General features: G+C 39.4%; 1 protein-coding gene across 3 annotated transcripts; it reads left to right on the top strand.

Annotated features, from left to right (window-relative positions):
- The first annotated feature begins 166 nt into the window (after positions 1-166).
- Positions 167-22,029, top strand: LOC110700379. 3 transcript variants are annotated; one of them, XM_021877914.1, is made up of 9 exons: positions 167-447; positions 19,689-20,019; positions 20,291-20,324; positions 20,423-20,647; positions 20,793-20,882; positions 20,982-21,047; positions 21,131-21,222; positions 21,338-21,385; positions 21,586-22,029. In XM_021877914.1, exons 1-9 carry the CDS (start codon positions 426-428, stop codon positions 21,701-21,703), a joined length of 1,026 nt encoding a protein of 341 aa, XP_021733606.1. In that variant the 5' UTR covers positions 167-425; the 3' UTR covers positions 21,704-22,029. The 3 variants fall into 3 exon arrangements, with proteins under 3 accessions (XP_021733606.1, XP_021733607.1, XP_021733605.1); XM_021877915.1 differs by lacking the exon at positions 167-447 and having other exon boundaries at positions 18,586-19,697; positions 19,806-20,019; XM_021877913.1 differs by lacking the exon at positions 167-447 and having other exon boundaries at positions 18,586-20,019.
- Positions 22,030-24,017: the final 1,988 nt, after the last annotated feature.

Below are 24,017 nucleotides of genomic sequence, written 5' to 3'. Positions count from 1 at the left end.
TCTCAATTCTACTTTAAAATAACTTTTTAGTTGCGTCTCAAAAATTAAGCTTGTGATAAAATTTTCCACCTTTAGCGTCTAGGAAAGTACTCCTAACACAATTTATACCGGTCTAAATCATTTAACGACATAAAATTAGGATTACAAACTTGTCACTTAGCACGCATGTTCAATGTTAGTTTTATTTTGTTACCTTAATATCATCCCATTTTCTTCAATTCTAACTTCACTTCATTCCAACTCCATGTCTTTTTTTAACATACATAAAATCCTTTACCCTTCTTCATTTCATTTGCATGCTATTCAATTCGGAAAAAAAAACCTCGTGTTACTTTCATTTCTCTTGGTGACATACTAGGGAGCTCAGCTCCTTTGTGTAGGCGAGTTAAACGAATCGTTTTGAACGTTGCTCGATTGGGATACCAATGGTTAGATATGTTTACGACGGTATAATTTTATGATTCATTTATCTATTTCGTATTGCATTAATTTCTCTATTTGTACATTGTTTCATTTTGTTATTGTTATTGTTATTGTTATTGTTTTATAGGAGTCTTTTCTCTTATGTGTGTGCTATGTATGACAATATATAGATCCTACTACCCTAGATTCCTTGTTAAACCAAAGGTTTTTGATTTGGGCCCAATACTAATCATTGGGCCTGAACCTGTGTAGCTAGCTTCTTAGCCTATCAAATGAGAGTGATGCGAGTAATTTAAAATCGCTAGGTTCTAAGCAAAATGGATCATGATAATTCAAATTAACATATGTAACCTCTAATATGCACAATTTTATTATAATTACTAGGTTATTCCCGTGCGGTGCACAATTAAATTATTTATTTTTTTAAAATTTATGTTCAGTTGCATTACTATGTATTGTATATGAAGATTATAATTAGATATAAAAATACGTTACTTTGAAGGAAAGTTTAAAAAAGTAATAATTTGAAACCACGATCAAATATAAAACAACTTAGGCATGTGCAACTGCGAGTATAATTTAGCAGAGAAACTTGACTTATTAAATTCTATATACACTTATAAGTGTAGATAAAAAATATAATAATAAAAAAAATCATTAGTGATTGATGACATCACATAGAATTGGAGGAAAAGTTTTTAACGTGAGGATGACACATGGGATAGTTTAAAGGTTGATGATGTCAGTTGTATTTTGTTTTAGTAATAGTTAATATGTCAATAAAACCTCCATATTAAAAAAAAAACTACTTTATAATCACAGATTCACAGACAATGATAGTAAGCCATCAAGTACTAACCCGTGCAAATTGCAATAAATGGTTATTATTCTATGTTACTTAAACCCCGGACTTATAACAATTTAACCTTGCTCCAATCATATGAGAATAGTAATTAAATCGACTAATACGGAGTCACGATCAGTCACGAAGAAGTAATATGCACAGTTACACTAGCTAGCTAGGGTTTAAATTAGAAAATTGAGACGTACAAGCTTGACAAGCGTGGACAAATAATGTTCATAGAAAATGAATAATTTGGATAATATTAATGATTAATAGAGTCTAAATGAAGGATTGCTTATAAAAGTAGTAGTTGGGATGTTGGTTTTCATGTTGGTTATTTCACGCATTACTTGCTACATTATCGTAACAATCCAAATATTCTTCTATTTTATACGGCATCCTTCATTCTTATACTCACACGACTTTAGCTTTTATTAGAAGCATGCTATGCTGCAACAGAGAGAGGGAGAGAGAAAAAAAGGCAACAAACAGTTGTATAATCAAATTTTATTTTATTTTTTTTCTTTGTTATATACTACTCATAGGGTGGAATTATAGAGTTATAAGAGCATTGATGAATAACGATTTAGGGTATATACTGTTCACTTCAACTTAATTTCTGTTCAGTTCAATTAAGCTCCAATCAATTCAGTTTAACTTCTAATTTCCTTCTCTTATAAAATATTCAGTTCAATTCAGTTCAGCTCAATTTAGTAAATGTGAACAGACCCTTAGACAGGATTTCATCCTTAGTCATGACTCATGGGTACTCGTCATACTATACTATATGTCGTCTATTTACAATTTATTATAAACTAATGCTTCAATATAACTATTTAATAAATTTAGTTTAAGCTGACGAAGTAGTTGATCTCAATTAGAAAAAGATTAAAAAAAAAAAGTTGGTACATTTGATGATTATATGATAATGAATCATTCATGAGAATTAAGTTAATTTCAACCCCTTTAAATGTGTCTATAATTAAGGAACGTAACAGCAAAAAAAATGTAGAGAACTAGGAAGGCAAATTGAGCCAACTTTTTTTTTTGGCTTACGAGAGCTTTTATGACGTTCTCTAGCTTAGCTTTATACGTAAATCTTTGTATTTGTACAATGTATGTGTATAAAAGTTTGATTTTGAGAAAAATCCTTAAGCTTTTTTGAAAATCTCTACGACATACTACTTACATTTTTTAGTTGTTACTTTTTATTGAGAATTTTTCGCTTACCCCCTTCTTTTGACAGTATTATAACCAAATATACAATTGTTTAATGAGTTACAGACAATGTATTATATTCAAAAGTACTCCATTTAAATTACCCTTTCATATGTACATAATATGGAGTATTAAGTTGGTGAACAATTTACCTTGTGACTTTAAGGTCATAAATTCGAGTCCTACCAACTATAATTGCTTAAAAGTATAGGGGGGATTTCCTTATACTCCCTCTGTGATTTTTAAATGTTACAGTTTGAAGACACATAGTTTTAGGCAATTTAATTGACTTAAATAAAATAAGAAGTAAGTGGGGTAGTTGGAGTATTAAAAAATTGTTTTCACCAAAAATAAAAAAAATAAAAAAATTGTAAAAGAAAGATAGTGGGGTTAATTCTTTATTGAAAAGTAATAAATGCGAGAGAAAAGATACAATAAAAAAGTGGTAGTAGGTTTGGGTAGGGACCATGAGAGGAGAGAGATACAATTTTTTAATGTAACTTTTTGCCAAAAAAAAGAAGTGTAACACTTAAAAAAACACAGTCGAAAATGAGAAGTGTAACACTTAAAAAAACACGGAGGGAGTATTCACTTTACTAGGTTAGCATCTGTGTGATGCACGGATTTACCACTAATTTATCTATTGGATTTTTGTAAAAATAAAATAAAATTAGAGTTTAAAATGTTCATAAGTTCAACTTTATTGACTTCAAATATGCTAACAACTCTTATAAAGACTCCAACAGCCTAATATCAACAAAAATCACCAAAGTATTTGTTTTTAATTAATTACCTAAATAATACTCCTACTCTCTGTTTAAAATTAATTAGCATTTTGTTTAAAAAAACAAAAATAAATAGCATTTGAGCGGGAAATCTTTTCATGAAATAGCGTCACATGTACAACTTTGTAAAAAGATGACATCATCAGCGATTGCTGCTTTAGTATTAGTTATAAACTCTTAAATTAAGTAGTTTTTTTTCTTAAAAAAAAATAAAGCCCAACTCATATTGATTAATATAATAGTGTCTCACAATTTTACAATAGTGTCTCAAAATTTTTAAAGATGTAAAATAAAGTTCGTTTATTCAAATCACTTCTTATTTTAACTTTTACAAATTACAATATTGGAAGTGTTTCACAATATCAACTCATATTATTAATTATTCTATATACACGTAATAGTAACAACAAAGTTACCAAAAAGAAAAGAAAAAAGTGGACCTACCATGCAAATACAAAATCTGCAATATTCGTTGAGATCATGGTTGTATATCTCTGTTACCACCCTAACTAAGAATCTAATTAAGTAAGGCCATAAAATGGCTAATTTATATGGTTCATTTTCATTCTTATTTACATTCATATATTCTATTTTTAGTAGTAGCTTGTAATATAATACAACTAGGTTATGTTATGTTATGGGGCCTAGTTATGGCGTCTAAGAGAAGACAACCAATAAACTTAACCGTGTTAAGAAAGTGACAAACTCCATATGTTTCGGTTGAAAACAATGGGACCTTGCCGAAGGTCCACTAAAATGGAGAAGACTGGATTCGATCCAAGCTGTGTTGGGCCGAAGGTTTCCTGCACAGTGAACACACGTAAACTAGCCTCGGGGGTGTTTCCGAGGAAGGCCCCTCCGATGCTAAAGTCAGTACAATGTGTAAAAAGGAAGACACTATGCAAGAGAGTTTGTAGCTTGAGGCTTTTGTGGAGTATTTCTCAATGCAAGAATGAGCATATCAGTTGGAATAATCCGTGTATGAGATAATGTATGTGATGATGCATGTGTTGTTGTGTCTGATAGTGTATATGATGTTATGAGATGTCTCTTGAATGTGTTAATATGAGGGCTTTTATACCTCATCATATTTGGAGAGGTTGGGCTTTAGCCCAATTGGCTTACTTTGTGGGCTGACTTTTGACTTTTGAGCAATTGGAGAGTTGAACCTTGACCTTGGGCTTTTAATTGGATCATTTAGTGCTCAGGCCCAATTTTGACTAAATTGGACCCAAACAACTTGCCCCCCAGACCCGATTCGGAAGAATGACGGGTCGGGTTTGATTTAACTCAGAAAAGGAGGGAAGTAAATGATTTAATTGATCCAAAAATTTGAATTTAAACCGTAATTAATGAGATAACAACGGTTAATGATTTGCGGAAGTTGGACGGATAATGGGCGGTTTAATCACAAGACATGTGTTTAATGGTTACTTAGTGGGTACTTAAGAGAAATTAAAGCACAGACTCTTCGTATCCCGTACCTGGAGATATAAACAGAGGCGCGTCATTCTCCTCACTGATTCACCAACACAAACCCAGAATTCTTCGAGAGAGAATCCAAGAACCCGCATCAAAACTTCGCAAATTCCCCCGAGCATTGAGCTTAGAAACTGAGACTTGCCACTACGAACTCGTAAATCGGCAACTTTCGCTTCAGATTAAGGTAAATTCCTTTGATTTCAGTTTATTTTTCTTCGAATTCGAACTCCTTCCCCTTTTCTTTCGACTTTTCTCTTCGAAATAGTCCATGGCAAGAGGAGTTAGAGGTAGAGCCCGTGCTCCAAGAAGAGCAAGGCCGATTCCCGATCCTAGGAATAGGATTGGGACCTGGAATGGTCGAAGGCCGGAGTCTGACCATGCTGAAGGGATTAGGGCGACTCCCCTTTCCTCGGCTCCTCCTCAAAGAACGGGTGAGCCGAGTGCTTCTGGACGGGACGATGAAATTCCCGCTGTCCTTTGGGATATCCTCCCTGGGTTTTCAGAGTGGGAGAATGCCGAAGTCGCTTCGGCCATGATAAAGAACCGCCCCTACTCATGGTGGGTAGAGAACGCCGATCAATATCGATTTGCTGAGCAAATTGAGTTGCACTACGGCATTTTTGAAGCTGATGGATATTGGTGCCGAATGCCCTCAGCATCCGATAGAATCCATCGTCCACCCCCGGGGTATGTGGGGGTGTACACGAGACAGCTTCAGTATGGGCTGAGGTTCCCTTTGGACGTTTTCGTCCGAGACTTGCTGATCCATTACAACATTTCCCTATGTCAGCTAACCCCCACCAGCATCCGAAGGGTGATGACATACTTATGGGTCTGCAAGTTCTTCAGATACGTGCCGAACCTGCACTGCTTCAGAAAGCTCCATCGGCTAGTGCCAAATATTCAGAGTGGGCACGGAAGCCATGGTTCTGGGTGGTATCGGATTGAGTCCCGGCCCCAATATTTGACCATGTGGCCAAATGACTCTTCAGACAAGGACTGGAGAGGTCAATGGATTTGGGTTAGGGCACCCATAGATCCGGGCCACCCTTGTGTCTTCAGCGCTCCCCGGTACTTAGCTGAGCCTGATCCCGAAATGGGAAGTCTAGGTCCCCCCGCAGATAACGGGGCGGATCCGAACCTGGATCAGCAACATATCTTCGGCAAGCTGCCGAACCCGGGGGGAAGTGGTCGAATGCAGCATATCCCGGAGACTTGGCTCCCCGATACGCATTACGTTTTCCAAGAGAATATGCTAGCAGCTGTTGGCCTCAGCCGAAAGTTTAAGGATGGTAAGCTTCTTCGGCTGGGGCCGAGGCTTTTAACTACCTCTTTTTCTTCTCTCGCTTTGCTTTTTTATGCTGTGCCAACATATCTGATCTAAACTTTTTCCCTTTCCTTTTTTCAGAGCGGGACGAGACCAACGTTGGTATTAACTACGCTCGTCTTGGTGTTAACCGAGAGCGAGTTGTAACTGAACGGGCCCCGTCTATCACTGAGCCGAGGCATAGGGAAGTTCATCTGGACTCTTCCCACTTCCAAATTGAGGCTGTTGCTCTGTATCAGAGGCAGAAGCCTTGGTGGAAGAAGAGAGACCCTTGGTTTCAGCTGCTGAACGAAGAAGCTGAAGCTGCCCGCACAGCCGAAGAGGTTGCACGGGTACTTGAGGCTTGTGAAGGAGGAGAAGGGTCCTCCAGAGCTGCTGAAGCCGAAGCTGCAGCTAGAGCAGCTGAAGAAGACGAGGCTTTGCTGAAGACCTCGGTGAGCTTTCAGACAACTTTTTTCTTTTCTTCTTTTTTTTTTTTTTTTTTTTTTTTTTTTTTTTTTACTCACACTCTTCTTCCCCCCTGTCTGTTACAGTCTGAAGAGAGTAACAGACACAGAGAAGGCAAAGCTCCTGTTCGTCCCGAAGATCAAATACAAGAGTCTTCAGACTCAGATATGGACGAGCAGCCTCTTCTGAAAAGGCGCCGAAGGATGGCCATCATCGGCCCTCATGATTTTCAGCAGAGGCCGATGACCATCGGCGTCGCAATAAGGGAACCTGAGGAAGGCAATGGATCGCCGAGGGTTCCCCAGCCAACACCCCAATCTCCTCAAAAGACCCCTCCGCCACCTCCTGAGATGGAGGTGGATCAGAGAACTCCCGAACCTAAGGGAGGGGTCCAAGAAGAAATCAAGGAGAGTGCTGCTGAGCACGAAAATAAAGATGCCGTGATGTCAAGTGCTGAAGGCTTCACGGCAGATATCGCAAGAGAGGTTGAGGCTTTCGTCCTCACCCCTGAAGAAGAGGAGGTCATAGTACTTGACTCCTCTGAGAAGGACGATGCTGAGACAACCAAAGCTAATCAAGCTCCATCGTCGTCCTTCCCTTCTTTCCAGACTCTGCATTCTGGAGAAATGGGTTTCTCGGCCCCCCGAATTCCAATCCCAGATCACATCTGGGACCTCATATGGGGTCAAAACCGAGAAGGAGCTGCAGCCTACTTCGGCAATTTTGCTGGCATGTCCGAAGTAGACAGGGCAAGGATCTGGTCGCTGAAGGCCACTGCTGGGATGGGCGAATCCAGTAGATCAGTTCCTGACCCAGCCAGGTCTAACCAACTGCTGATGATGCAGGTAATTTTCCTTCATTTCCTCCGAAATTCAGCTCTATTTTTTTTTCTTATTACTTATTTTTTTTTGTCTTCCTGTTTTCAGTTCGTGCACAATCAGACTCTCACTGTAGAGCTGATTGATACCCTACAAGATAGGGTAGACGCTGCTGTGCACGAAAGGAAGGTGGCTGAAGAGGAAGTTAAGCTTGCTAAGCTGAAGCAAGCAGCAGCTGAAGAGAAGCAGCAGGAGGTTGAGGAGTACGGTAAAAAAGCTGCCGAAGCTCTGAAAACCTTCTGCGATGCTATGGAGATGGAGGTTTTTCCCCCACTGATGGAAGGGGAAAAATTCCTCCAGGAGCATATGGGAGTGGACGTCTCCAAATTCAAGGCTGCTATTGAGAGCCGAATTCAAGAAGGAACTGCTGCACAAGCTGAAGTGCAGCAGCGTCTAGAGGCTCTTGAAGCCAGCCGAATGGCTGCTGAAGAGTTGCTCTTGGCCAAAGACGTCCAACTCTCAGAGGCTGCTGCTGCTGCTGAAGCTCAAAGAGCTAAATTCCAAGAGGCTGAGGATCAACTGCTGATCCAGAAAGTTGAAGTGGCCCAAGCTCAGACAAAGGCTTTCCAAATTCAGCAAGAGCTGAATGAGCTGAAGGGTTCCTCCTCCAAAGTCGCTGAACAGCTGAAGAAATCCAAGGAAGACTTGGAGGAGACCCAGAAGAAGCTGGCTGATGCTGAGGCTTTACTCAAAGTCCGTGTTTACACCCAAGAGGAATATGAGATGGGTTTCAGAAACGGATTCCGAGTATGCCGAAGACTCTGCCTTCATGCTGAGCCGAAGCTGGACTGGTCTAAATGTGCTGAGTGGGTCCAAAATCCCGAAGACCCTCACATGAAGTATGCAACTCCAGCTGAAGCTGAAATTCTTAAGGCTGAGGAAGCCGAAGAGGAAGCTGAAAGACTGGAGTTGGAAGCTGAGCAGAGGGAAAGGGAGGCTCGGCAAAATGCAAAGCCCGCCTCTTCGGCTGCTGGGGCTGAGGCCACCATGGGACTCAACGCTGATCAGTCTGATCCCCCGGCTGAAGCATAGGAACTCGGGCAGTCGTCTTCAGAATCTTGCGGTTCATCATGTGCTTAACTTTAGACTTGCCGCTTTCTGAGTTTTTTGCCTTGTTTTTTGCTTCAGCTTGCCTTGTCGTACAGCAGTTTTATTTTTTTGCTTATGTACGTATTTCGGCAGCTGTTATTTTCCGCTTGTGGGCGGCTGCCGATACTGAATTATTGAACTTGTAGCTCAAAAATTTTTTTTTTTCTTCAGCTGCTTTATTTTTGAATGCTTTACTGTTTCTTTTCTTCAACTCTGCCGAACATAGCTGCACTGCGTGCTTCTTGCCCCCACAGAAATTGAAGTATGACTTTAGTTGAATAAGCAATTTCTGAACTTCTTCAAAATAGATATCCGAAACACAGGGCCAACTTAAGGCAATGCTTCTGGGATACAAGTCTTACTGAAGATTGACTGTCTGAAAGTTGGATATCCGAAACACAGGGCCAACTGAAGGCAATGCTTCTGGGATACAAGTCTTACTGAAGATTGTCTGAAAGTTGGATATCCGAAACACAGGGCCAACTGAAGGCAATGCTTGGGATATTAGCTTTCTGGGACTAACCTCTTTAGAACAAGTCTTACTGAAATTTGACTTCAGCTGAAAGACCAGCGTTCTTAAAGAAGACGTATATCCGAAACACAGGGCCAACTTAAGGCAATGTTTCGGATAATGGCTCTCTGGGATACAAGGCTCAGTTAAGGCAATATCCCAGGATTGTCCATGGACTCATGTCTTTGGAGAACAGGTCTTACTGATGTTTGATTTCAGCTGAAAGACCAGTGTTCTTTAAAAAGACTGAGTTTTGTAAGCCATCTGAAACCCAGTTACCCGAAGGCGAAGGTTTCAGACGAGGCTGATTTAAAAAGGCTGTTATCCTTGATTTTCTGTCTATCTTTGAAAAATGGATACCCGAAACACAGGGCCAACTTAAGGCAATGTTTCGGATAATGGCTCTCTGGGATACAAGGCTCAGTTAAGGCAATATCCCAGAATTGTCCATGGACTCATGTCTTTGGAGAACAAGTCTTACTGAAGTTTGACTTCAGCTGAAAGACCAGTGTTCTTTAAAAAGACTGAGTTTTGTAAGCCATCTGAAACCCAGTTACCCGAAGGCGAAGGTTTCAGACGAGGCTGATTTAAAAATTTTCAACTGTTGCTGTTATCCTTGATTTTCTGGCTATCTTTGAAAAATGGATACCCGAAACACAGGGCCAACTTAAGGCAATGTTTCGGATAATGGCTCTCTGGGATACAAGGCTCAGTTAAGGCAATATCCCAGAATTGTCCATGGACTCATGTCTTTGGAGAACAAGTCTTACTGAAGTTTGACTTCAGCTGAAAGACCAGTGTTCTTTAAAAAGACAGGTTTTGTCAGCAATCTGAAACCCAGTTACCCGAAGGCGAAGGCTTCAGACGAGGCTGAATAAAAAACCCTCAAAGAGTAGATAGAACAAAGAAAATTTTGAAAGGATAAACAGTTGTAAATTTTATATAAATGGCGGCTCCAAGGCCTGTCATTAGTTCAAAATGTACTTACAAAGATTGTTCTGCCCCGAAGGGTTTACACATGGTATTTTTTCAGTACATCAGCATTCCAGTGATTCTTCAACTCAGTTCCATCCAACTGCCGAAGTTGGTATGTCCCTGGCTGAAGCTCATCATAAATTTCATAAGGTCCCTCCCATGTAGCTGAGAGCTTCCCATGGATTCGGCCTTTCTGAACTGCAGCAGCATTCCGAAGGACAAGATCCCCAATTTTGAGAGGCCTTGCATGGACCCTTCGGTTATAAAATTTGCTGACTCTCTGCTTATAGGCCGCCATTTTATCTCGAGCTGAGTCTCTTACTTCGTCGAGGAAGTCGAGAGATTCCCTCATCAGTCGCTCATTCTCAGCCGAGAAATGGTGCACTCGAAGGCTCTCAGAGCCAATTTCCACTGGAAGGACGGCTTCGGCACCATACACCAGTTCAAAAGGTGAGTGGCCCGTTGCCTCTTTTTCAGTTGTCCGAAGGGACCAAAGGGTTCCAGGGAGCTCCTCTAGCCATTTGGACTTTTGATCTTCCACCCTCTTCTTGAGGGCACTTAAGATCTGTTTATTTGCTGCTTCGGCTTGTCCGTTACTCTGCGGGTGGCATACCGCTGAAAATGCCAGTTTTATGCCGAACTGATCTGTATATCGCTTCAGCGGTAAGTTGTCAAATTGCCTCCCATGATCGAAAACAAATACTCTCGGGATGCCAAAGCGAGTGATGATATTCTGCCAGATAAATTTTCTGACAGTTTGCTCTGTAATGTTCGAGGCTGCTTCGGCCTCGATCCATTTACTGAAGTAGTCGACGCCAACTATCAGCCATTTTTTCTGGTACACAGCCTCTGGAAATGGTCCCAGTATATCCAGTCCCCATTGGGCAAACGGGAGTGGATTAAGGATCGGCTGAAGATCCCTTGCTGGCTGATGGATAACTGGAGCATATTTTTGACATTTTTCGCATTTCCGAACCAGCTCCTTAGCATCTGCGATCATGGTGGGCCAGTAATATCCGGCCCTCAATGCCTTGTGGGCTAAGGTTCTTCCCCCAATGTGGTTCCCACAGATGCCGAGGTGAATCTCCCGCAGGATATAATCTGCATCTGTTGGTCCCACGCATTTCAGCAATGGGGCTGAGAAGGACTTTTTCAGAAGTTCCCCCTTGAAGACAATGAACCTAGAGCTGGTTCTCTTCATTTTGGAGGCCAAAGCTTTGTCCTCAGGAGTTTCTCCCCGAAGCTTAAAAGCTAAAATGGGTTCCATCCAACTAGGCTCTGGGTCGGCGCAGCACACTTCAGGTGCTTCGTCGACACTTCTTACTCGACGCACTTCTACATATACAGATCTGTTCAGCTCGGTAAAAGATGAACTAGCAAGTTTGGAGAGTGCATCGGCCTGAGTATTCTGACCCCTTGGGATCAGCTGAACCTCAAAAGTTTTCAGCTCTGCAATGACTGATTTGATCTTGGCAAGATAAGCTATCATGGAGGGCTCTTTGGCCTCATAGCTGCCACTGATCTGATATGCAACTAGCTGAGAGTCTGTTTTTAAGCAGACATGATCGGCTTCCAAGGAGATGCACAATTGTAGGCCGGCGATTGCTGCCTCATATTCGGCTTCATTGTTCGAGGCCTTAAAAGAAAATTTTAGTGCATACTCAAAGGATTTGCCTTCGGGAGAAGTTATCACTACTCCTGCCCCCGAACCGTTTTCGGTGGAAGACCCATCCGTAAACACGGTCCAGACTTTCTTTTCACTGTCCAGCACTTCTTGGTATGAGCATTCGGCCAAGAAATCCGCCAGGGCTTGAGCCTTAATGGCAGCCCTCGGACGGTAGCTGATGCTGAATTCGGTGAGCTCAAAAGCCCACTTGGCTAGCCTACCGGATTTTTCAACCTTGCCAAGAACTTTTTCCAATGGCTGATCAGTTAAGACCACTATCTGATGGCAATCAAAATAGGGCCTCAGCTTCCGAGCAGCTACTACTACCGCGAAAGCAACTTTCTCGAGTAGAGGATAGCGGGTCTCGGCATCCGTCAGTGTATGACTGACGAAATAAATCGGTTGCTGACTCTTACTCTCTTCCCTCAGCAATACTGCGCTGATGGTGGCCGGGCTAACGGCCACATATAGGTATAGAGTTTCTCCTTCAACTGGGCTAGCCAGCGTTGGGAGTTGAGCCAGATGCTCCCGAAGCTGTTGAAAGGCGTCTTTTTGCTCTTCCTCCCAAACAAGCTCTTTTGTTTTCGGGAGTTTCAGGGCTTTGAAGAAGGGTAACCCCTTATCCGAAGCTCTAGAAATGAACCTCGAAAGGGCTGCCATTCTTCCGGTGAGCCGCTGAACATCCCTCTTCGTTTTTGGCTCAGGAAGGTCGAACGCCGCTTTGACTTTAGAGGGATTGGCATCAATCCCCCTTTTGCTGACCATGAAACCCAGGAATTTCCCTGACTTCACGCCGAAGACACACTTCTTCGGATTCAGCTTCATTTGATGCTTTCTCAAGGTGGCGAAAGTTTCAGCCAGGTCCTTTACATGGTCCTCTAGTTTTTTGCTTTTGACGATTGAATCGTCAACATAGACTTCCATGTTTCGGCCCTTTTGATCGGCGAAAACTTGATCCACCAGCCTTTGATAGGTTGCCCCCGCATTTTTCAATCCGAAGGGCATCATTTTGTAATTATACACCCCAGCGTTCGTGACGAATGCTGTCTTTGCTCGATCGTCGGGGTGCATGAAGATCTGATGATACCCTGAGAATGCGTCCATGAAACTAAGCAAGGCATGGCCACTTGTCGAATCGACTAGCTGATCGATTCTTGGCAAGGGATAGAAATCCTTTGGGCAAGCCTTATTTAGGTCCGTGAAGTCAACGCACATCCTCCAGGTACCATTGGGCTTCTGAACCATCACCACATTTGCCAGCCATTCCGGATATTGGCAAGGTTCAATGAATCCTGCCTCCAATAATTTTTTGACTTCGGCTGCGATGTCTCGGTTCTTATTGGCGGAGTAATTCCGCTTCTTTTGCTTAACTGGTCGACACGCTGGGTCAACATTAAGCTTGTGGGAGATGAGGTCTGAACTTATCCCGGGCATATCAGCTGCCGAGAAAGCAAACACATCTCTGTTATCCCGAAGGAGCTGAATAAGTTCACAACGGGTGTCAGGATCAAGGTCCATCCCGATTGTTACACATTTCTCAGCATCTCCTTCGGCCAACTCAACTGTTTCAGTCTGTTGGTCCATGTCCATTGCCGATGGACTGGACTCTTCAGAATCTGGTCTGCTGCCAATGTCAGCAGGTGTCCCAGTCTTTGTGTTCTTCGGCTGGCTCTCTGAGTCTTTCGGCTCAGATGAAGAGTCAACCTTTTCCCTTTCGGGACCTTTTTCTCTGGGCACTGATCCTTGGGCCGAAGCACTTAGGCCTTTCGGCTTTTTTGTGCTCGGCTCTCTTTCTTTTTCTTTCTCCTCCTCATCCTTGTCGTTATCTGGGCGACTACTGGATGGCTTGAGGTAGTTGCACCTTCGGGCGTCCTTCTGGTTGCCCTGTATCCTTTCGGGGAAGCCGGCGTCTGAGACGTAAATCATCAGCTGATGATAAGTTGAGACGACCCCTTGGATCTCGTGAATTATGGGTCTCCCCAAAATCACGTTGTACACTGAAGGAGCGTCGATGACCAAAAACTCAATCATGACGTTCCGGGCTGCCTCATCGCAACCGATGGTGACAGGAAGTGTCACCTTCCCATCTGGATAAGTTGAAGCCCCATTGAACCCGGATACCGGATAGGGTACCGGCGTAAGGTGCTTGGGCTTCAGCTTAATTTGGTTGTAGGCCTTTCGGAACAGAATGTTTGCTCCGCTGCCACCGTCAACAAGGACCTTACTGACGTCGTGGTTGGCCACCGTGGCGATGATCACCAACGGATCCTCGTGAGGGAACGTAATCCCCCGGCAGTCGGCGGCTGTGAACGTCATGTTCGGCACCGGCGACTGGGGAGATTGAATGTCAGCGTTGTTCACCTGGTGAGTCAAAGCTCTAAGGTGACGCTTGTGCTCCCTCCGAGAGTATATTCCTCCCGAGATAACATTGATCGGAGGGAATTTCCCCTCCGGTTTTTTTACTGTTTTTCCGGGGGAAATCAAGGTCCTGCCGAGAGTCCTTTGCTAACCTCTCGGATTCTTTTTTCTCGCGGTGATCCGCGATGTATTTTTTCAAGTATCCCTTCCGGACCATGTCTTCTATCTGGTCCTTCAGCTGGATACACTCTTCAGTGTTGTGGCCCGAATACTCGTGGAACTCACACCACTGATTTTTATTTTTTTGCTGATACCACTCTGGGAGTGGTTTCGGCTTTCGGTAACTCTGCTCCTCCTTCGTCACACTGTAAATTTTGGCGCGTGGAAGAGAGAGCGGAGTGTAGGACTCGTATCTGCCTGTGTATGAGGCAAACCTGTCCTTCTTTAGGTCGCTGGCCGAAGATGGTTCCGAGGCCTTTGATTTTCCCTTTGCCTTATGGCCTCGGCCTTCAGACAAGGGTATTTGCCTCTGTTTCCCTCCCCCGGATTGAGGTTGGGTTTTTGCTTTATTCCATTCTTCGGCTCGGATGAACTTATCCGAAGCACTAAGAGCTTCCTCCAAGGTCTGCGGGGTTTGCATGACCATGAAGTCTAGGAATTTTCCTGGCTGAAGGCCATTCTGCATTGCAAAAACAGCTAGCCCCTGGTCCAGCTGAGAGACGCTTGATGACTCGTTACTGAAACGGGTCAGGTAGTCTCGGAGGCTTTCGGTTTCCCCCTGTTGCAGACCCACGAGCTCTGCGGTAGTCTTTTCTCGGCGGTTTGCCGTGGAAAACTTGCTCCTGAACTTGGAGGACAGATCATCCCAACCTGTTATGGAGCCTTGCCTTACTCCCTTGGAGATCCACGCTTGCGCGACCCCCTTGAGAGTGGTTGGGAAATATTTGCACCAAGTTGCCTCGGATCTGGGGCAAAGATGCATATGAGCCTCATACGAGGCCACGTGGTCCTTCGGATCCGTGGTCCCGTCATATGTGATATGCGACGGTATTTTAACCGTGGGTACGCGCTCTTCTAGTATCCATTGCTCGAATGGTGAACTAGCGGGAAGCATAATGGCCTTGCCCTTGTTCCTGGCCGAAGGGACCGCGCTCCGCCCTCTCAGAGAGGTAGGAGTGGTTTTCGTCCCTGGCTGGGAAGTCTGGGCCTCGGCTGCAGGGAACGTGAGGCGACTACGCACGCTCGGTTCCTGGCCGCCGAGTCGGTCAAGGACGCTTCTGCGAGCAGTCTCAGGTTCCCGGCGAGTAGATTCTGGCCGAGAAGCTGAGCTGCTGCTCTTATGCGCTGCTGGTCTTGAGGATGAGGATCCTTTAAATAATTGAGAGTTCTTCTTCCTCTGTTTTTCATTTTTCCAAGAATCCTCCTCCCACTCTTCCAGTTCCCGGAAGGAAGGAAGCTTCCCACCGTCATGGTCTAACTTCCTCCGCTGATGCCGGGTATGCGGAGGAGTTCGATCACGAGGCGGTGGCATATTCTGTGCCCTCATTGCCTCCATGAGTACTGCCAGCGCTCTTGCCACCTCTTCCGAACTGGGCCCCGTCAAAGGGGTCTCCGGCCGAGTGTGGGCATGAGGCCGTGCAGCCGATGGTTGGCTTCGGGACACTGAATATGTCCTATGATCAGACTGACCCCTGCTAGACCGAGAGTGGTCCGGCCTATATTGAGAGTCATGCATTATAGGAGATAGGGAATCCTCCTTGTGTGATCCTCCCCCCGAGCCGGCACCCTTGGGAGAGTTCCGGTCCGGCGAGGGCGATGGTGTAGGGGTTTTAGGCTTTTCGCCCGCTCCTTGACGGAGGCTTTTGCTCTTGCGGTTCTTAGCCATGGCTGCTAAGATAATTGCAAGATGATCTTGGTTAGGAATTTGGCTTAAAGATTTTTGAAAGTCTTCCCCACAGACGGCGCCAAATTGTTTCGGTTGAAAACAATGGGACCTTGCCGAAGGTCCACTAAAATGGAGAAGACTGGATTCGATCCAAGCTGTGTTGGGCCGAAGGTTTCCTGCACAGTGAACACACGTAAACTAGCCTCGGGGGTGTTTCCGAGGAAGGCCCCTCCGATGCTAAAGTCAGTACAATGTGTAAAAAGGAAGACACTATGCAAGAGAGTTTGTAGCTTGAGGCTTTTGTGGAGTATTTCTCAATGCAAGAATGAGCATATCAGTTGGAATAATCCGTGTATGAGATAATGTATGTGATGATGCATGTGTTGTTGTGTCTGATAGTGTATATGATGTTATGAGATGTCTCTTGAATGTGTTAATATGAGGGCTTTTATACCTCATCATATTTGGAGAGGTTGGGCTTTAGCCCAATTGGCTTACTTTGTGGGCTGACTTTTGACTTTTGAGCAATTGGAGAGTTGAACCTTGACCTTGGGCTTTTAATTGGATCATTTAGTGCTCAGGCCCAATTTTGACTAAATTGGACCCAAACACCATATAAATATAAAAATAATAAATGAGGTCTTCTTCAAGTCAATAATCAAAGACTTTATATGGTGCCACATTACGTACGTATTTCTTGCATGGGAATTACTCACTATCTAGTATGAACATCTATGAGTTGCATGCCTTTCTCCTCACGTTTTCTTTATCTAGCTGGTTAAATTTAGTTTTTACATTATTTATGTAATTGCAAACAAAAATTCGTTTATCATCTAATGTATTAAGCTTACTAATCATAATAAATACTCGTATTTTTTGAACTTACAAGTATTATTATAATATTAGTTAAGAACTGATATGATAATTTTACACAAAGGTTTCCCCTTATCTCCTTACAAGTTTATGCAATCTATGTATTTGGCGTATTTGCAATATATCCTTTTAAACCAGTGGCGAATCTTGGCCGAAAACATTAAAGGAGTCGGAATTTAAATATTTAACCTCTTTCTTAAAACTAATCACTGTGTCTCAATATTTTATAAGTAAATATAGGTTATTTTAGTTCATCAACTAATTAATTACAATAATTTACGGATGACCCGGCCCCATAGAAGGTCCCTCACTCCCTCCATGTTTCAAACCACCTAGCTAAGGCACAAAGAAACAAACTTACAAAATAAAATGAAAAAGATGTTTATAATAATATGTGATAGGACTATAGGTTATACTACTCGTAGTACTTACACAAGGCAAGAGTTGTATGCAGTAAATGGCAGCTATGCTTTTGACCTTTTTTGTACCATATTTCTCTTACACTTTGTCTCCTCACAAAACTACCCTAGTAACCCTACTTCATCAATCACATATTCACATGCCAATATAACGATTAACGCATATAGTATGGACAAAAAAAAAAAAAAAAAAAAGTAAATAAATGAAAGCTGTGACCTTTTGTAGATGACAGGCCAATCCTCACCTTTGGATCCAAAACATACAAAGAATCTCATGCATGTATAGTATTATCCAGAATCCCAATAAAATGTCATGCATGCATGATATTTATGCTGTAAAAGTTGTACTCATTACACATTTTTCCACAATTATTTAACTACTTATTATATTTGATTGATCAGATACATTTAAATTTAAAGCTATCTCAGCATAACCTTTGACCACTATAATTTCATGAATTTTGCTCAATTTTATGAATTTTGCCTTTTTTTTTGGGTGATATGAGCTTATTTCATTTATTATAGAGTAGCCGTAAAATTTTGATTAATGATATATACAGAGTACAATTTTTTGGATTGTAAGTATATATATACATATATTTTTTTTCAAACCCGTAATCGCAAGTATAAATAACGCTTTTTATTTTTAATTTTAACTTTTTACGAGCAATCTATAGATAAAGTTTTTTAGTACTTTATTTTTCCTACTTTGTACAAACACAAGTATAATGTTAGTATAGAGTAAATTATTTAATATTTTTGATAAAAAAGAAGCATCTTAAAAGGGTTATTAGTAGCACAAAATCCAAATTGAAAACAGAATATTTGTCTCCCCACCCAAAATTTTGCTCAGTTTTCTAAGGCTGGTCATCTTAAGAAAGAAAAAGGTGACAAGACGTTCATATGTTGAGGAGTACTTTATTTAATCTGCATGAACTTATGGAGATTGCGACAATAGATTGTTAATGTGTTTAATTTTTCATTTTTACAATTATATTAAAAAAAAAATTATTTTTATTTAAAAGGAAGAAGCTTGTGGTCCAAGCATATGAATTGGCACCTCCCTCCAACAAGGCAACATCTTGTGAGCTACGAGTAGAATAGTTTGTTTAAATTTAAACAAAATATGAAAATACTAACTCAAGATTTAAGTGTAGGATAATCACAATGTGTTACAATCTTCTTACTAAATGGTTAATTCATTATCTCATTTATCTAATGTTAAACTAACTACATACATAAAACATATTAAGTACTGTATAATACATCTTACCTTCATATTACTACTATAAAATCCAAGTAATAATATTCGTATTTTTAAAATTACAATATTTTTTTTAGTCAACAATAAAATGCCTATTGTCTCTAAATATAACAATAATATGCTTACTTCGGATTAATTTATTGTCGACCTTTTTCAAGTAATATACTCGTAGCAAACAATAGAAAGGAAAAGGCTTGTTCATTAAGCATATTACTAGCACTTAGCACATCATCTTCCTATACAATATTCCCTCCTTTATATTTCCCCTTCTTAAAATCTTGTCTTCAATTTTGTATTTTAACCAAAAACAAAAGAAGAAGAAGAAGCAAAGCATCTCCATTCCACACATTACACATGACAACCTTTGCCTTGCTTTCCATCCCATGCAAGTATCTAGCTTTTCCTTTGCTTACAATTTAGACCTTTTTCTTCTCTAATACTAATTCTTTCTTCTTCATATTACACAAAAACAATATTATTTCCCTAAAAAAAACCTCCCATTTTGTAAATCCTTAAATTTTTTGCACCAAAAAATTACAAAAAAAAAATTTAAAAATTATTTCCCACTTAAAAGTTTGGAATCTTTGCTCAATTTTCACAATTAAACCAATGTGGATTTTGGTTTATTAGTCATATATAACCCATAAAATTGCTTAACACCCCAAAAAAACACCAACTTTCTAGTCAAGTTTCATCATTGTTCTAGATTTCCCAGTTTGAGCTTTTTCTCTAGATTTAGTGGGGTTAATTTTTTTTGTGATTTTTTTTTTTTGGGTTTTCAAGAGCTTTGTTTTCTTCATTCATGGTTTAGTGTGGGAAGTGTTGAATGTTTGTCTCTAATAATATCTTCTTTCCAAATTCATGGCATTGAAAGACCCCCCATTTTCAATCCCCTGCTTTTGTAGTCTCCTCTGTTCTTGGATTTTGTTTCAATTTTTCTAATTTTTATCAGTTTTTGTTCTGAATCTTTTCTGGGTTTTGCCAATTTCTCCATAATCAATGAAAAACACACTATAAAAATCATTTCTTTCACTTGTAAGCTATCAAAAAACCCAAAATTTCCTTGGTTATTTCAACACCCACCAATTTGATTTCTTCAAAAAAAAATAAAAAAATCATTAAGAGTACCAAAACCCCCCTATAAAATCACAAAAAAATTGGATAAAATTCAAGTAGAAGACATAAAATTAGTAGTAGAAAAATGGGTTTTTTGTCAGGAACACTAAGAGCAACTTGGGAACCAGTGATTACAGGTGATACATCAACTTCAAAATACTGGCTAAATTGGAGGGTTTTGCTATGTGTAATCTTGGTATTAATCTCCATGATTTTTGCCTCATTTCTAATATCAAAACATGAAGGCCCAAGAAAATCTTCTAAACCAAATTTGGATGAAGATGATTCAAAAGAAAAGCCAGGAATTTTATATGCAGATGAAGTTTGGATGCCTTGTCTTAAAGGAATGCACCCTGGTTGGCTTTTAGCTTTCAGAGTTTGTGCTTTCTTTGTGCTCTTAATTCTCCTCATTGTCAATGCCATTGTTGATGGTGGCTCCATTTTCTACTATTACACTCAGTAAGTTTTCTATCCCGGGTTTTAATTCCAAGTTACCTCACCTCGATGAGTTCTATTATACACCCGAGTGTACCTGTGGTTTTTTTTTTAATTAAATTGCTATAATTAAAGCATGAATGTATATTGGGGTGTATAAAGGAATACATGCAACTTTGAGCATATGATTAGTGGGTTTTTTTAATCAAATTATGATTTTGAATTTGTAATTTTAAGTGGATTGTAATTACATGATGATGATGATGCTAATGATGATAATGGGTTCTTTTGATAGGTGGACTTTTACACTTGTTACCATATATTTTGCGGTAGGTTTTATTATCTAAAATCACACTCTAATTTCTCATTTGATTAATTTAAATTGAAATTTTTTGCTAATTAGCTTTAATTTTGTTGTTGATTGTAGTTAGGATCAGTGTTATCCATGTATGGCTGCTATGATTACCACCAAAAAATTAGTGGTGATAGAGTTCATAGTGAAGGAATTGATGCAGAAAGAGGTGTGTATTTAGTCCCTATGAATAGTGGAACTCCGAATGCAATTAAAGCCAGTTTTAGCACCCAACAAGTTCTTCACCGGCCTCGCGCTACTGCCGGTTTCTGGGGCTATGTCTTTCAGGTTATATTTCAGGTAAAATGAATGATCAAAGTATAAGATAATAAGAACTTATTGTATATTGCTCTGTTTCTGATGCAGGGGAGTTTATGTTATGTTGCATGATTTTATTTGTATAAATGAAGTAACAAATATTTATGGTATGTTTTATGTAATACAGATGAATGCAGGAGCAGTGGTACTAACAGATTGTGTATTTTGGTTCATAATTGTTCCATTCCTAGCAACCAAAAATTATGATCTCAATTTTGTGAGCTACTAATCTTAAAAACTTTGCATAGATTAAATTCAATTTGTCAAATTATATGATAAGAATGTGACATTATTTTCCTAATCTTATGATGGGCAGTTCATTATTAATATGCACACAATCAACCTTGTTTTCCTGCTTGGTGATACCGCGTTGAATTGCTTGGTAAGTTGATCCTTTGATCATCATTCTCTAATGAAAACGAGCAACATATTTGATCACTAATTCGTGTTATTTTTCAATCTTAGAGGTTTCCTTGGTTTCGAATTGCATATTTCATCCTTTGGACATCATTCTTTGTCATTTTTCAATGGGTCCTTCATGCTTGTATATCTATTTGGTAAGCCATGCTTCTTTGTTGTATTATGCTTCTTCATGAAGCAATAATTTTCGAGTTTCCTCCCTTTGTGTCTCATCCTCTAACGGGTTTGTTTTCACTCAAATCATACAATCAGGTGGCCATATCCATTTTTGGACTTGTCGTCCTCATTCGCCCCATTATGGTAAGAATTTCTTGTTCTTTTACCCCATCATCTTTTCAATAATGTTATAGTCGTTTGTCTCATGACCTCATGAGAAAAGTCGCGCATACTATTTTAGAATGTCCGCAAGCAGAATTAGTAAAAGGCACATTAGAGAGAAATTAAAGCCGCAATTTGGATGACATTATAAGAATCTAATTAGCTCAAATTGTGCAATGCAGGTATTCTTCAGTGGCAATAATGCATTTCCCATGTTATGGAATCTTCTTCTTGATAGCAAAGCTCAAGCATAATCTCTTGTCAAAACATTTTCCTACGTCTTACCAATGCTCTAGGTGATCAAGACAAGAAAATTACAGCCTAAACCGAAAAAGATTTCATGATTTTGAACAGATTTTAAAGAACAGGAATACAGGATTAATTTTCGTTCATTTCGATTGTTTAAGAGAGGTAGAAATTCAGGGTTAAGTATACAGATCAGGAGATATACATATACTAGATAAAATGTTGGCAAGTTTTGTTTTTAGAAATGTGGTAGTTTGAAATCAAGTAAACATTCACATATAGTGGATGTAACAATTGTAGTTACCATATTATAGGTTTTGTATAAAAATTGCATATACAGAAATGATGATTTTACAAGTATATATACTTATATTCTCAAATTGGTCACATTACTTATAAGTACCTTATTATATTTTTTGCATGTTCGAATTTGCGAGAGTAAAGGACTATGTACAATATGTTACATGTTCAAAATCCTTCTTCATCATTTATAATATGTTATGTCAAATTGTCAACTGCTTTGGAAAAAGAAAATTACTGAGTATAATTTTTTTTTATTATTATTTTTTTATATTTGGCGCGTCTAATTTTGTAAATACTACCTCCGTTACATATTATTTGCAATGATTAGACATTTTTCCTCTCTATTTTATGTCAAATCGTTGTAAATAATATGTAACGGAGGTATTATATTTTTATAAATGGTTGAAGCTTTAGGCATGGGAATATGGGATTATTGGAACTTGGAAGCCAGGAATTATTTTTAATAAAAGTGGATCAAATAAAGTGGAATCAGATTCTGTAACTGTTAAATCCTGTAAATAGAAAGGTTAAAGGGGGTAAGTAAGGTGAAGGTTAGGCATTCAAATAATCATGTCTCCAACTAAAAATAACAAAATAAGATTCTCATCATTTCAAAATTTGTATAACTGAAAGCCATGAAGATATCGTCAAAACATCAGGATGATCAGGATCAGGTGGGTGGTGGGTGAAAAGGCATATTTGGCATGCTAAAAGGAGTAAAGCCCAACCAAATTTCCTACATAAAATTACTCCTAATATAAAATTTTGTTACATCTTTACTTTTTAAAGATAATTTTAATTTTAATTATATCGACTAATAATTGTGTAAGAAAAGATACTTAAAACGTTTAATTGAACTATTACTATCATAGTTGGTTTACAACTAAAATCACATGAATGTTTTTATTCCGAACCTATTTGAATAATATGATTAAAAAAAACTCGGTATCATATAAATTGTAACATGTGGTAATTTATTGATATGGGAGTGTTTATTTATTAAACATATAGTATAAGTAGATTATTAGAAATAATGGTAAGAGTAAACTTTAGTGATTAGTGATTGGAGAGTTAACCAAAGTGATGGTAAATGCCTAAATGGGCCATATGATTGTCTGTAATTTCTGCTTTACATGTATTAATATAGTGGTGGAAATAAAGATATGTCAAAGATGATTGGAGAGTTTTGAGCTTTATAAAGTTGTGTTGATGGAGGAGAAAAGAAAAAAAGAAGCTTAAGATATCATGTTACTATACTGTGAAATAGTTATCACCGACAGCTTTTTTTTTTTTGTGTGTGCACTGCACAATGTACATGAAGGTTTATGGTTATATTTGGGAAGGAATCATGACATGTTTGAAGGGTTTTAGAATGTGATACAGATCATTTATGGAAGAAACGGGCGCACTAAGAACTTTTGTGGTTTTAAAATAGTTGCACGACTTTAATTTTTAATTTTGATTCATAGTTATAATCATTAATATATACGGAGTATATGATAATCGACTAGTAAAGATAATTTAATAAAAAGAAAATGTTGTAAATATGCATTGCGACAAAACATAACAATTTGATTTTTGAGTAATACTCTAGGTTCTAGTGTCATCAAGAGTTGTGAATAGCAATGAGGTATGAACAAAGGTTGTAAGTTCTTTACTACATATATTTTGTTATTTTACTTGTTCATAACTTCATATTAGTAGTTACTCCTTCCACCTCAAAACATTGTCCGTTCTATTATGAGATATCAAATACTAAGGATTGAATATGCTCTTAAACATAAAGAAGCAATACCCTTTCAATAATTTTGATTTTATAAATGTGACTTTGAAATTGGGTTCAATAATATTGTATGAGTATTAAGTTAGGTTATGTTTAATCAAATCAGACAATTATATTAGAATAAACCAAATCAAAAAAAAAAAAAAAAAAAATCAAATATGACTTATCTTTCTAAAAATTATAATCATAACACCTTATTTCAGATGAAGAGAACAACGCCTAACTAGTAGTGCTCCGTAGTATCATATTGCATTTAAATTTGATTCTCCAAGGCACTAGTCT

Source organism: Chenopodium quinoa, unplaced genomic scaffold (assembly GCF_001683475.1).
Source record: "Chenopodium quinoa cultivar QQ74 unplaced genomic scaffold, ASM168347v1, whole genome shotgun sequence".
Classification (NCBI taxonomy): Eukaryota; Viridiplantae; Streptophyta; class Magnoliopsida; order Caryophyllales; family Amaranthaceae; genus Chenopodium; species Chenopodium quinoa.
This window is presented reverse-complemented; position numbering and strand designations above follow the sequence as displayed.

Excerpts from the sequence above, each read along its gene's own strand:
- LOC110700379 (XM_021877913.1), top strand. The coding sequence starts at position 19,646 with ATGGGTTTTTTGTCAGGAACACTAAGAGCAACTTGGGAACCAGTGATT. Across the intron at positions 20,648-20,792 it reads TCTTTCAGGTTATATTTCAG|ATGAATGCAGGAGCAGTGGT; the intron begins GTAAAATGAATG and ends TATGTAATACAG. Across the intron at positions 20,883-20,981 it reads AAAATTATGATCTCAATTTT|TTCATTATTAATATGCACAC; the intron begins GTGAGCTACTAA and ends TATGATGGGCAG.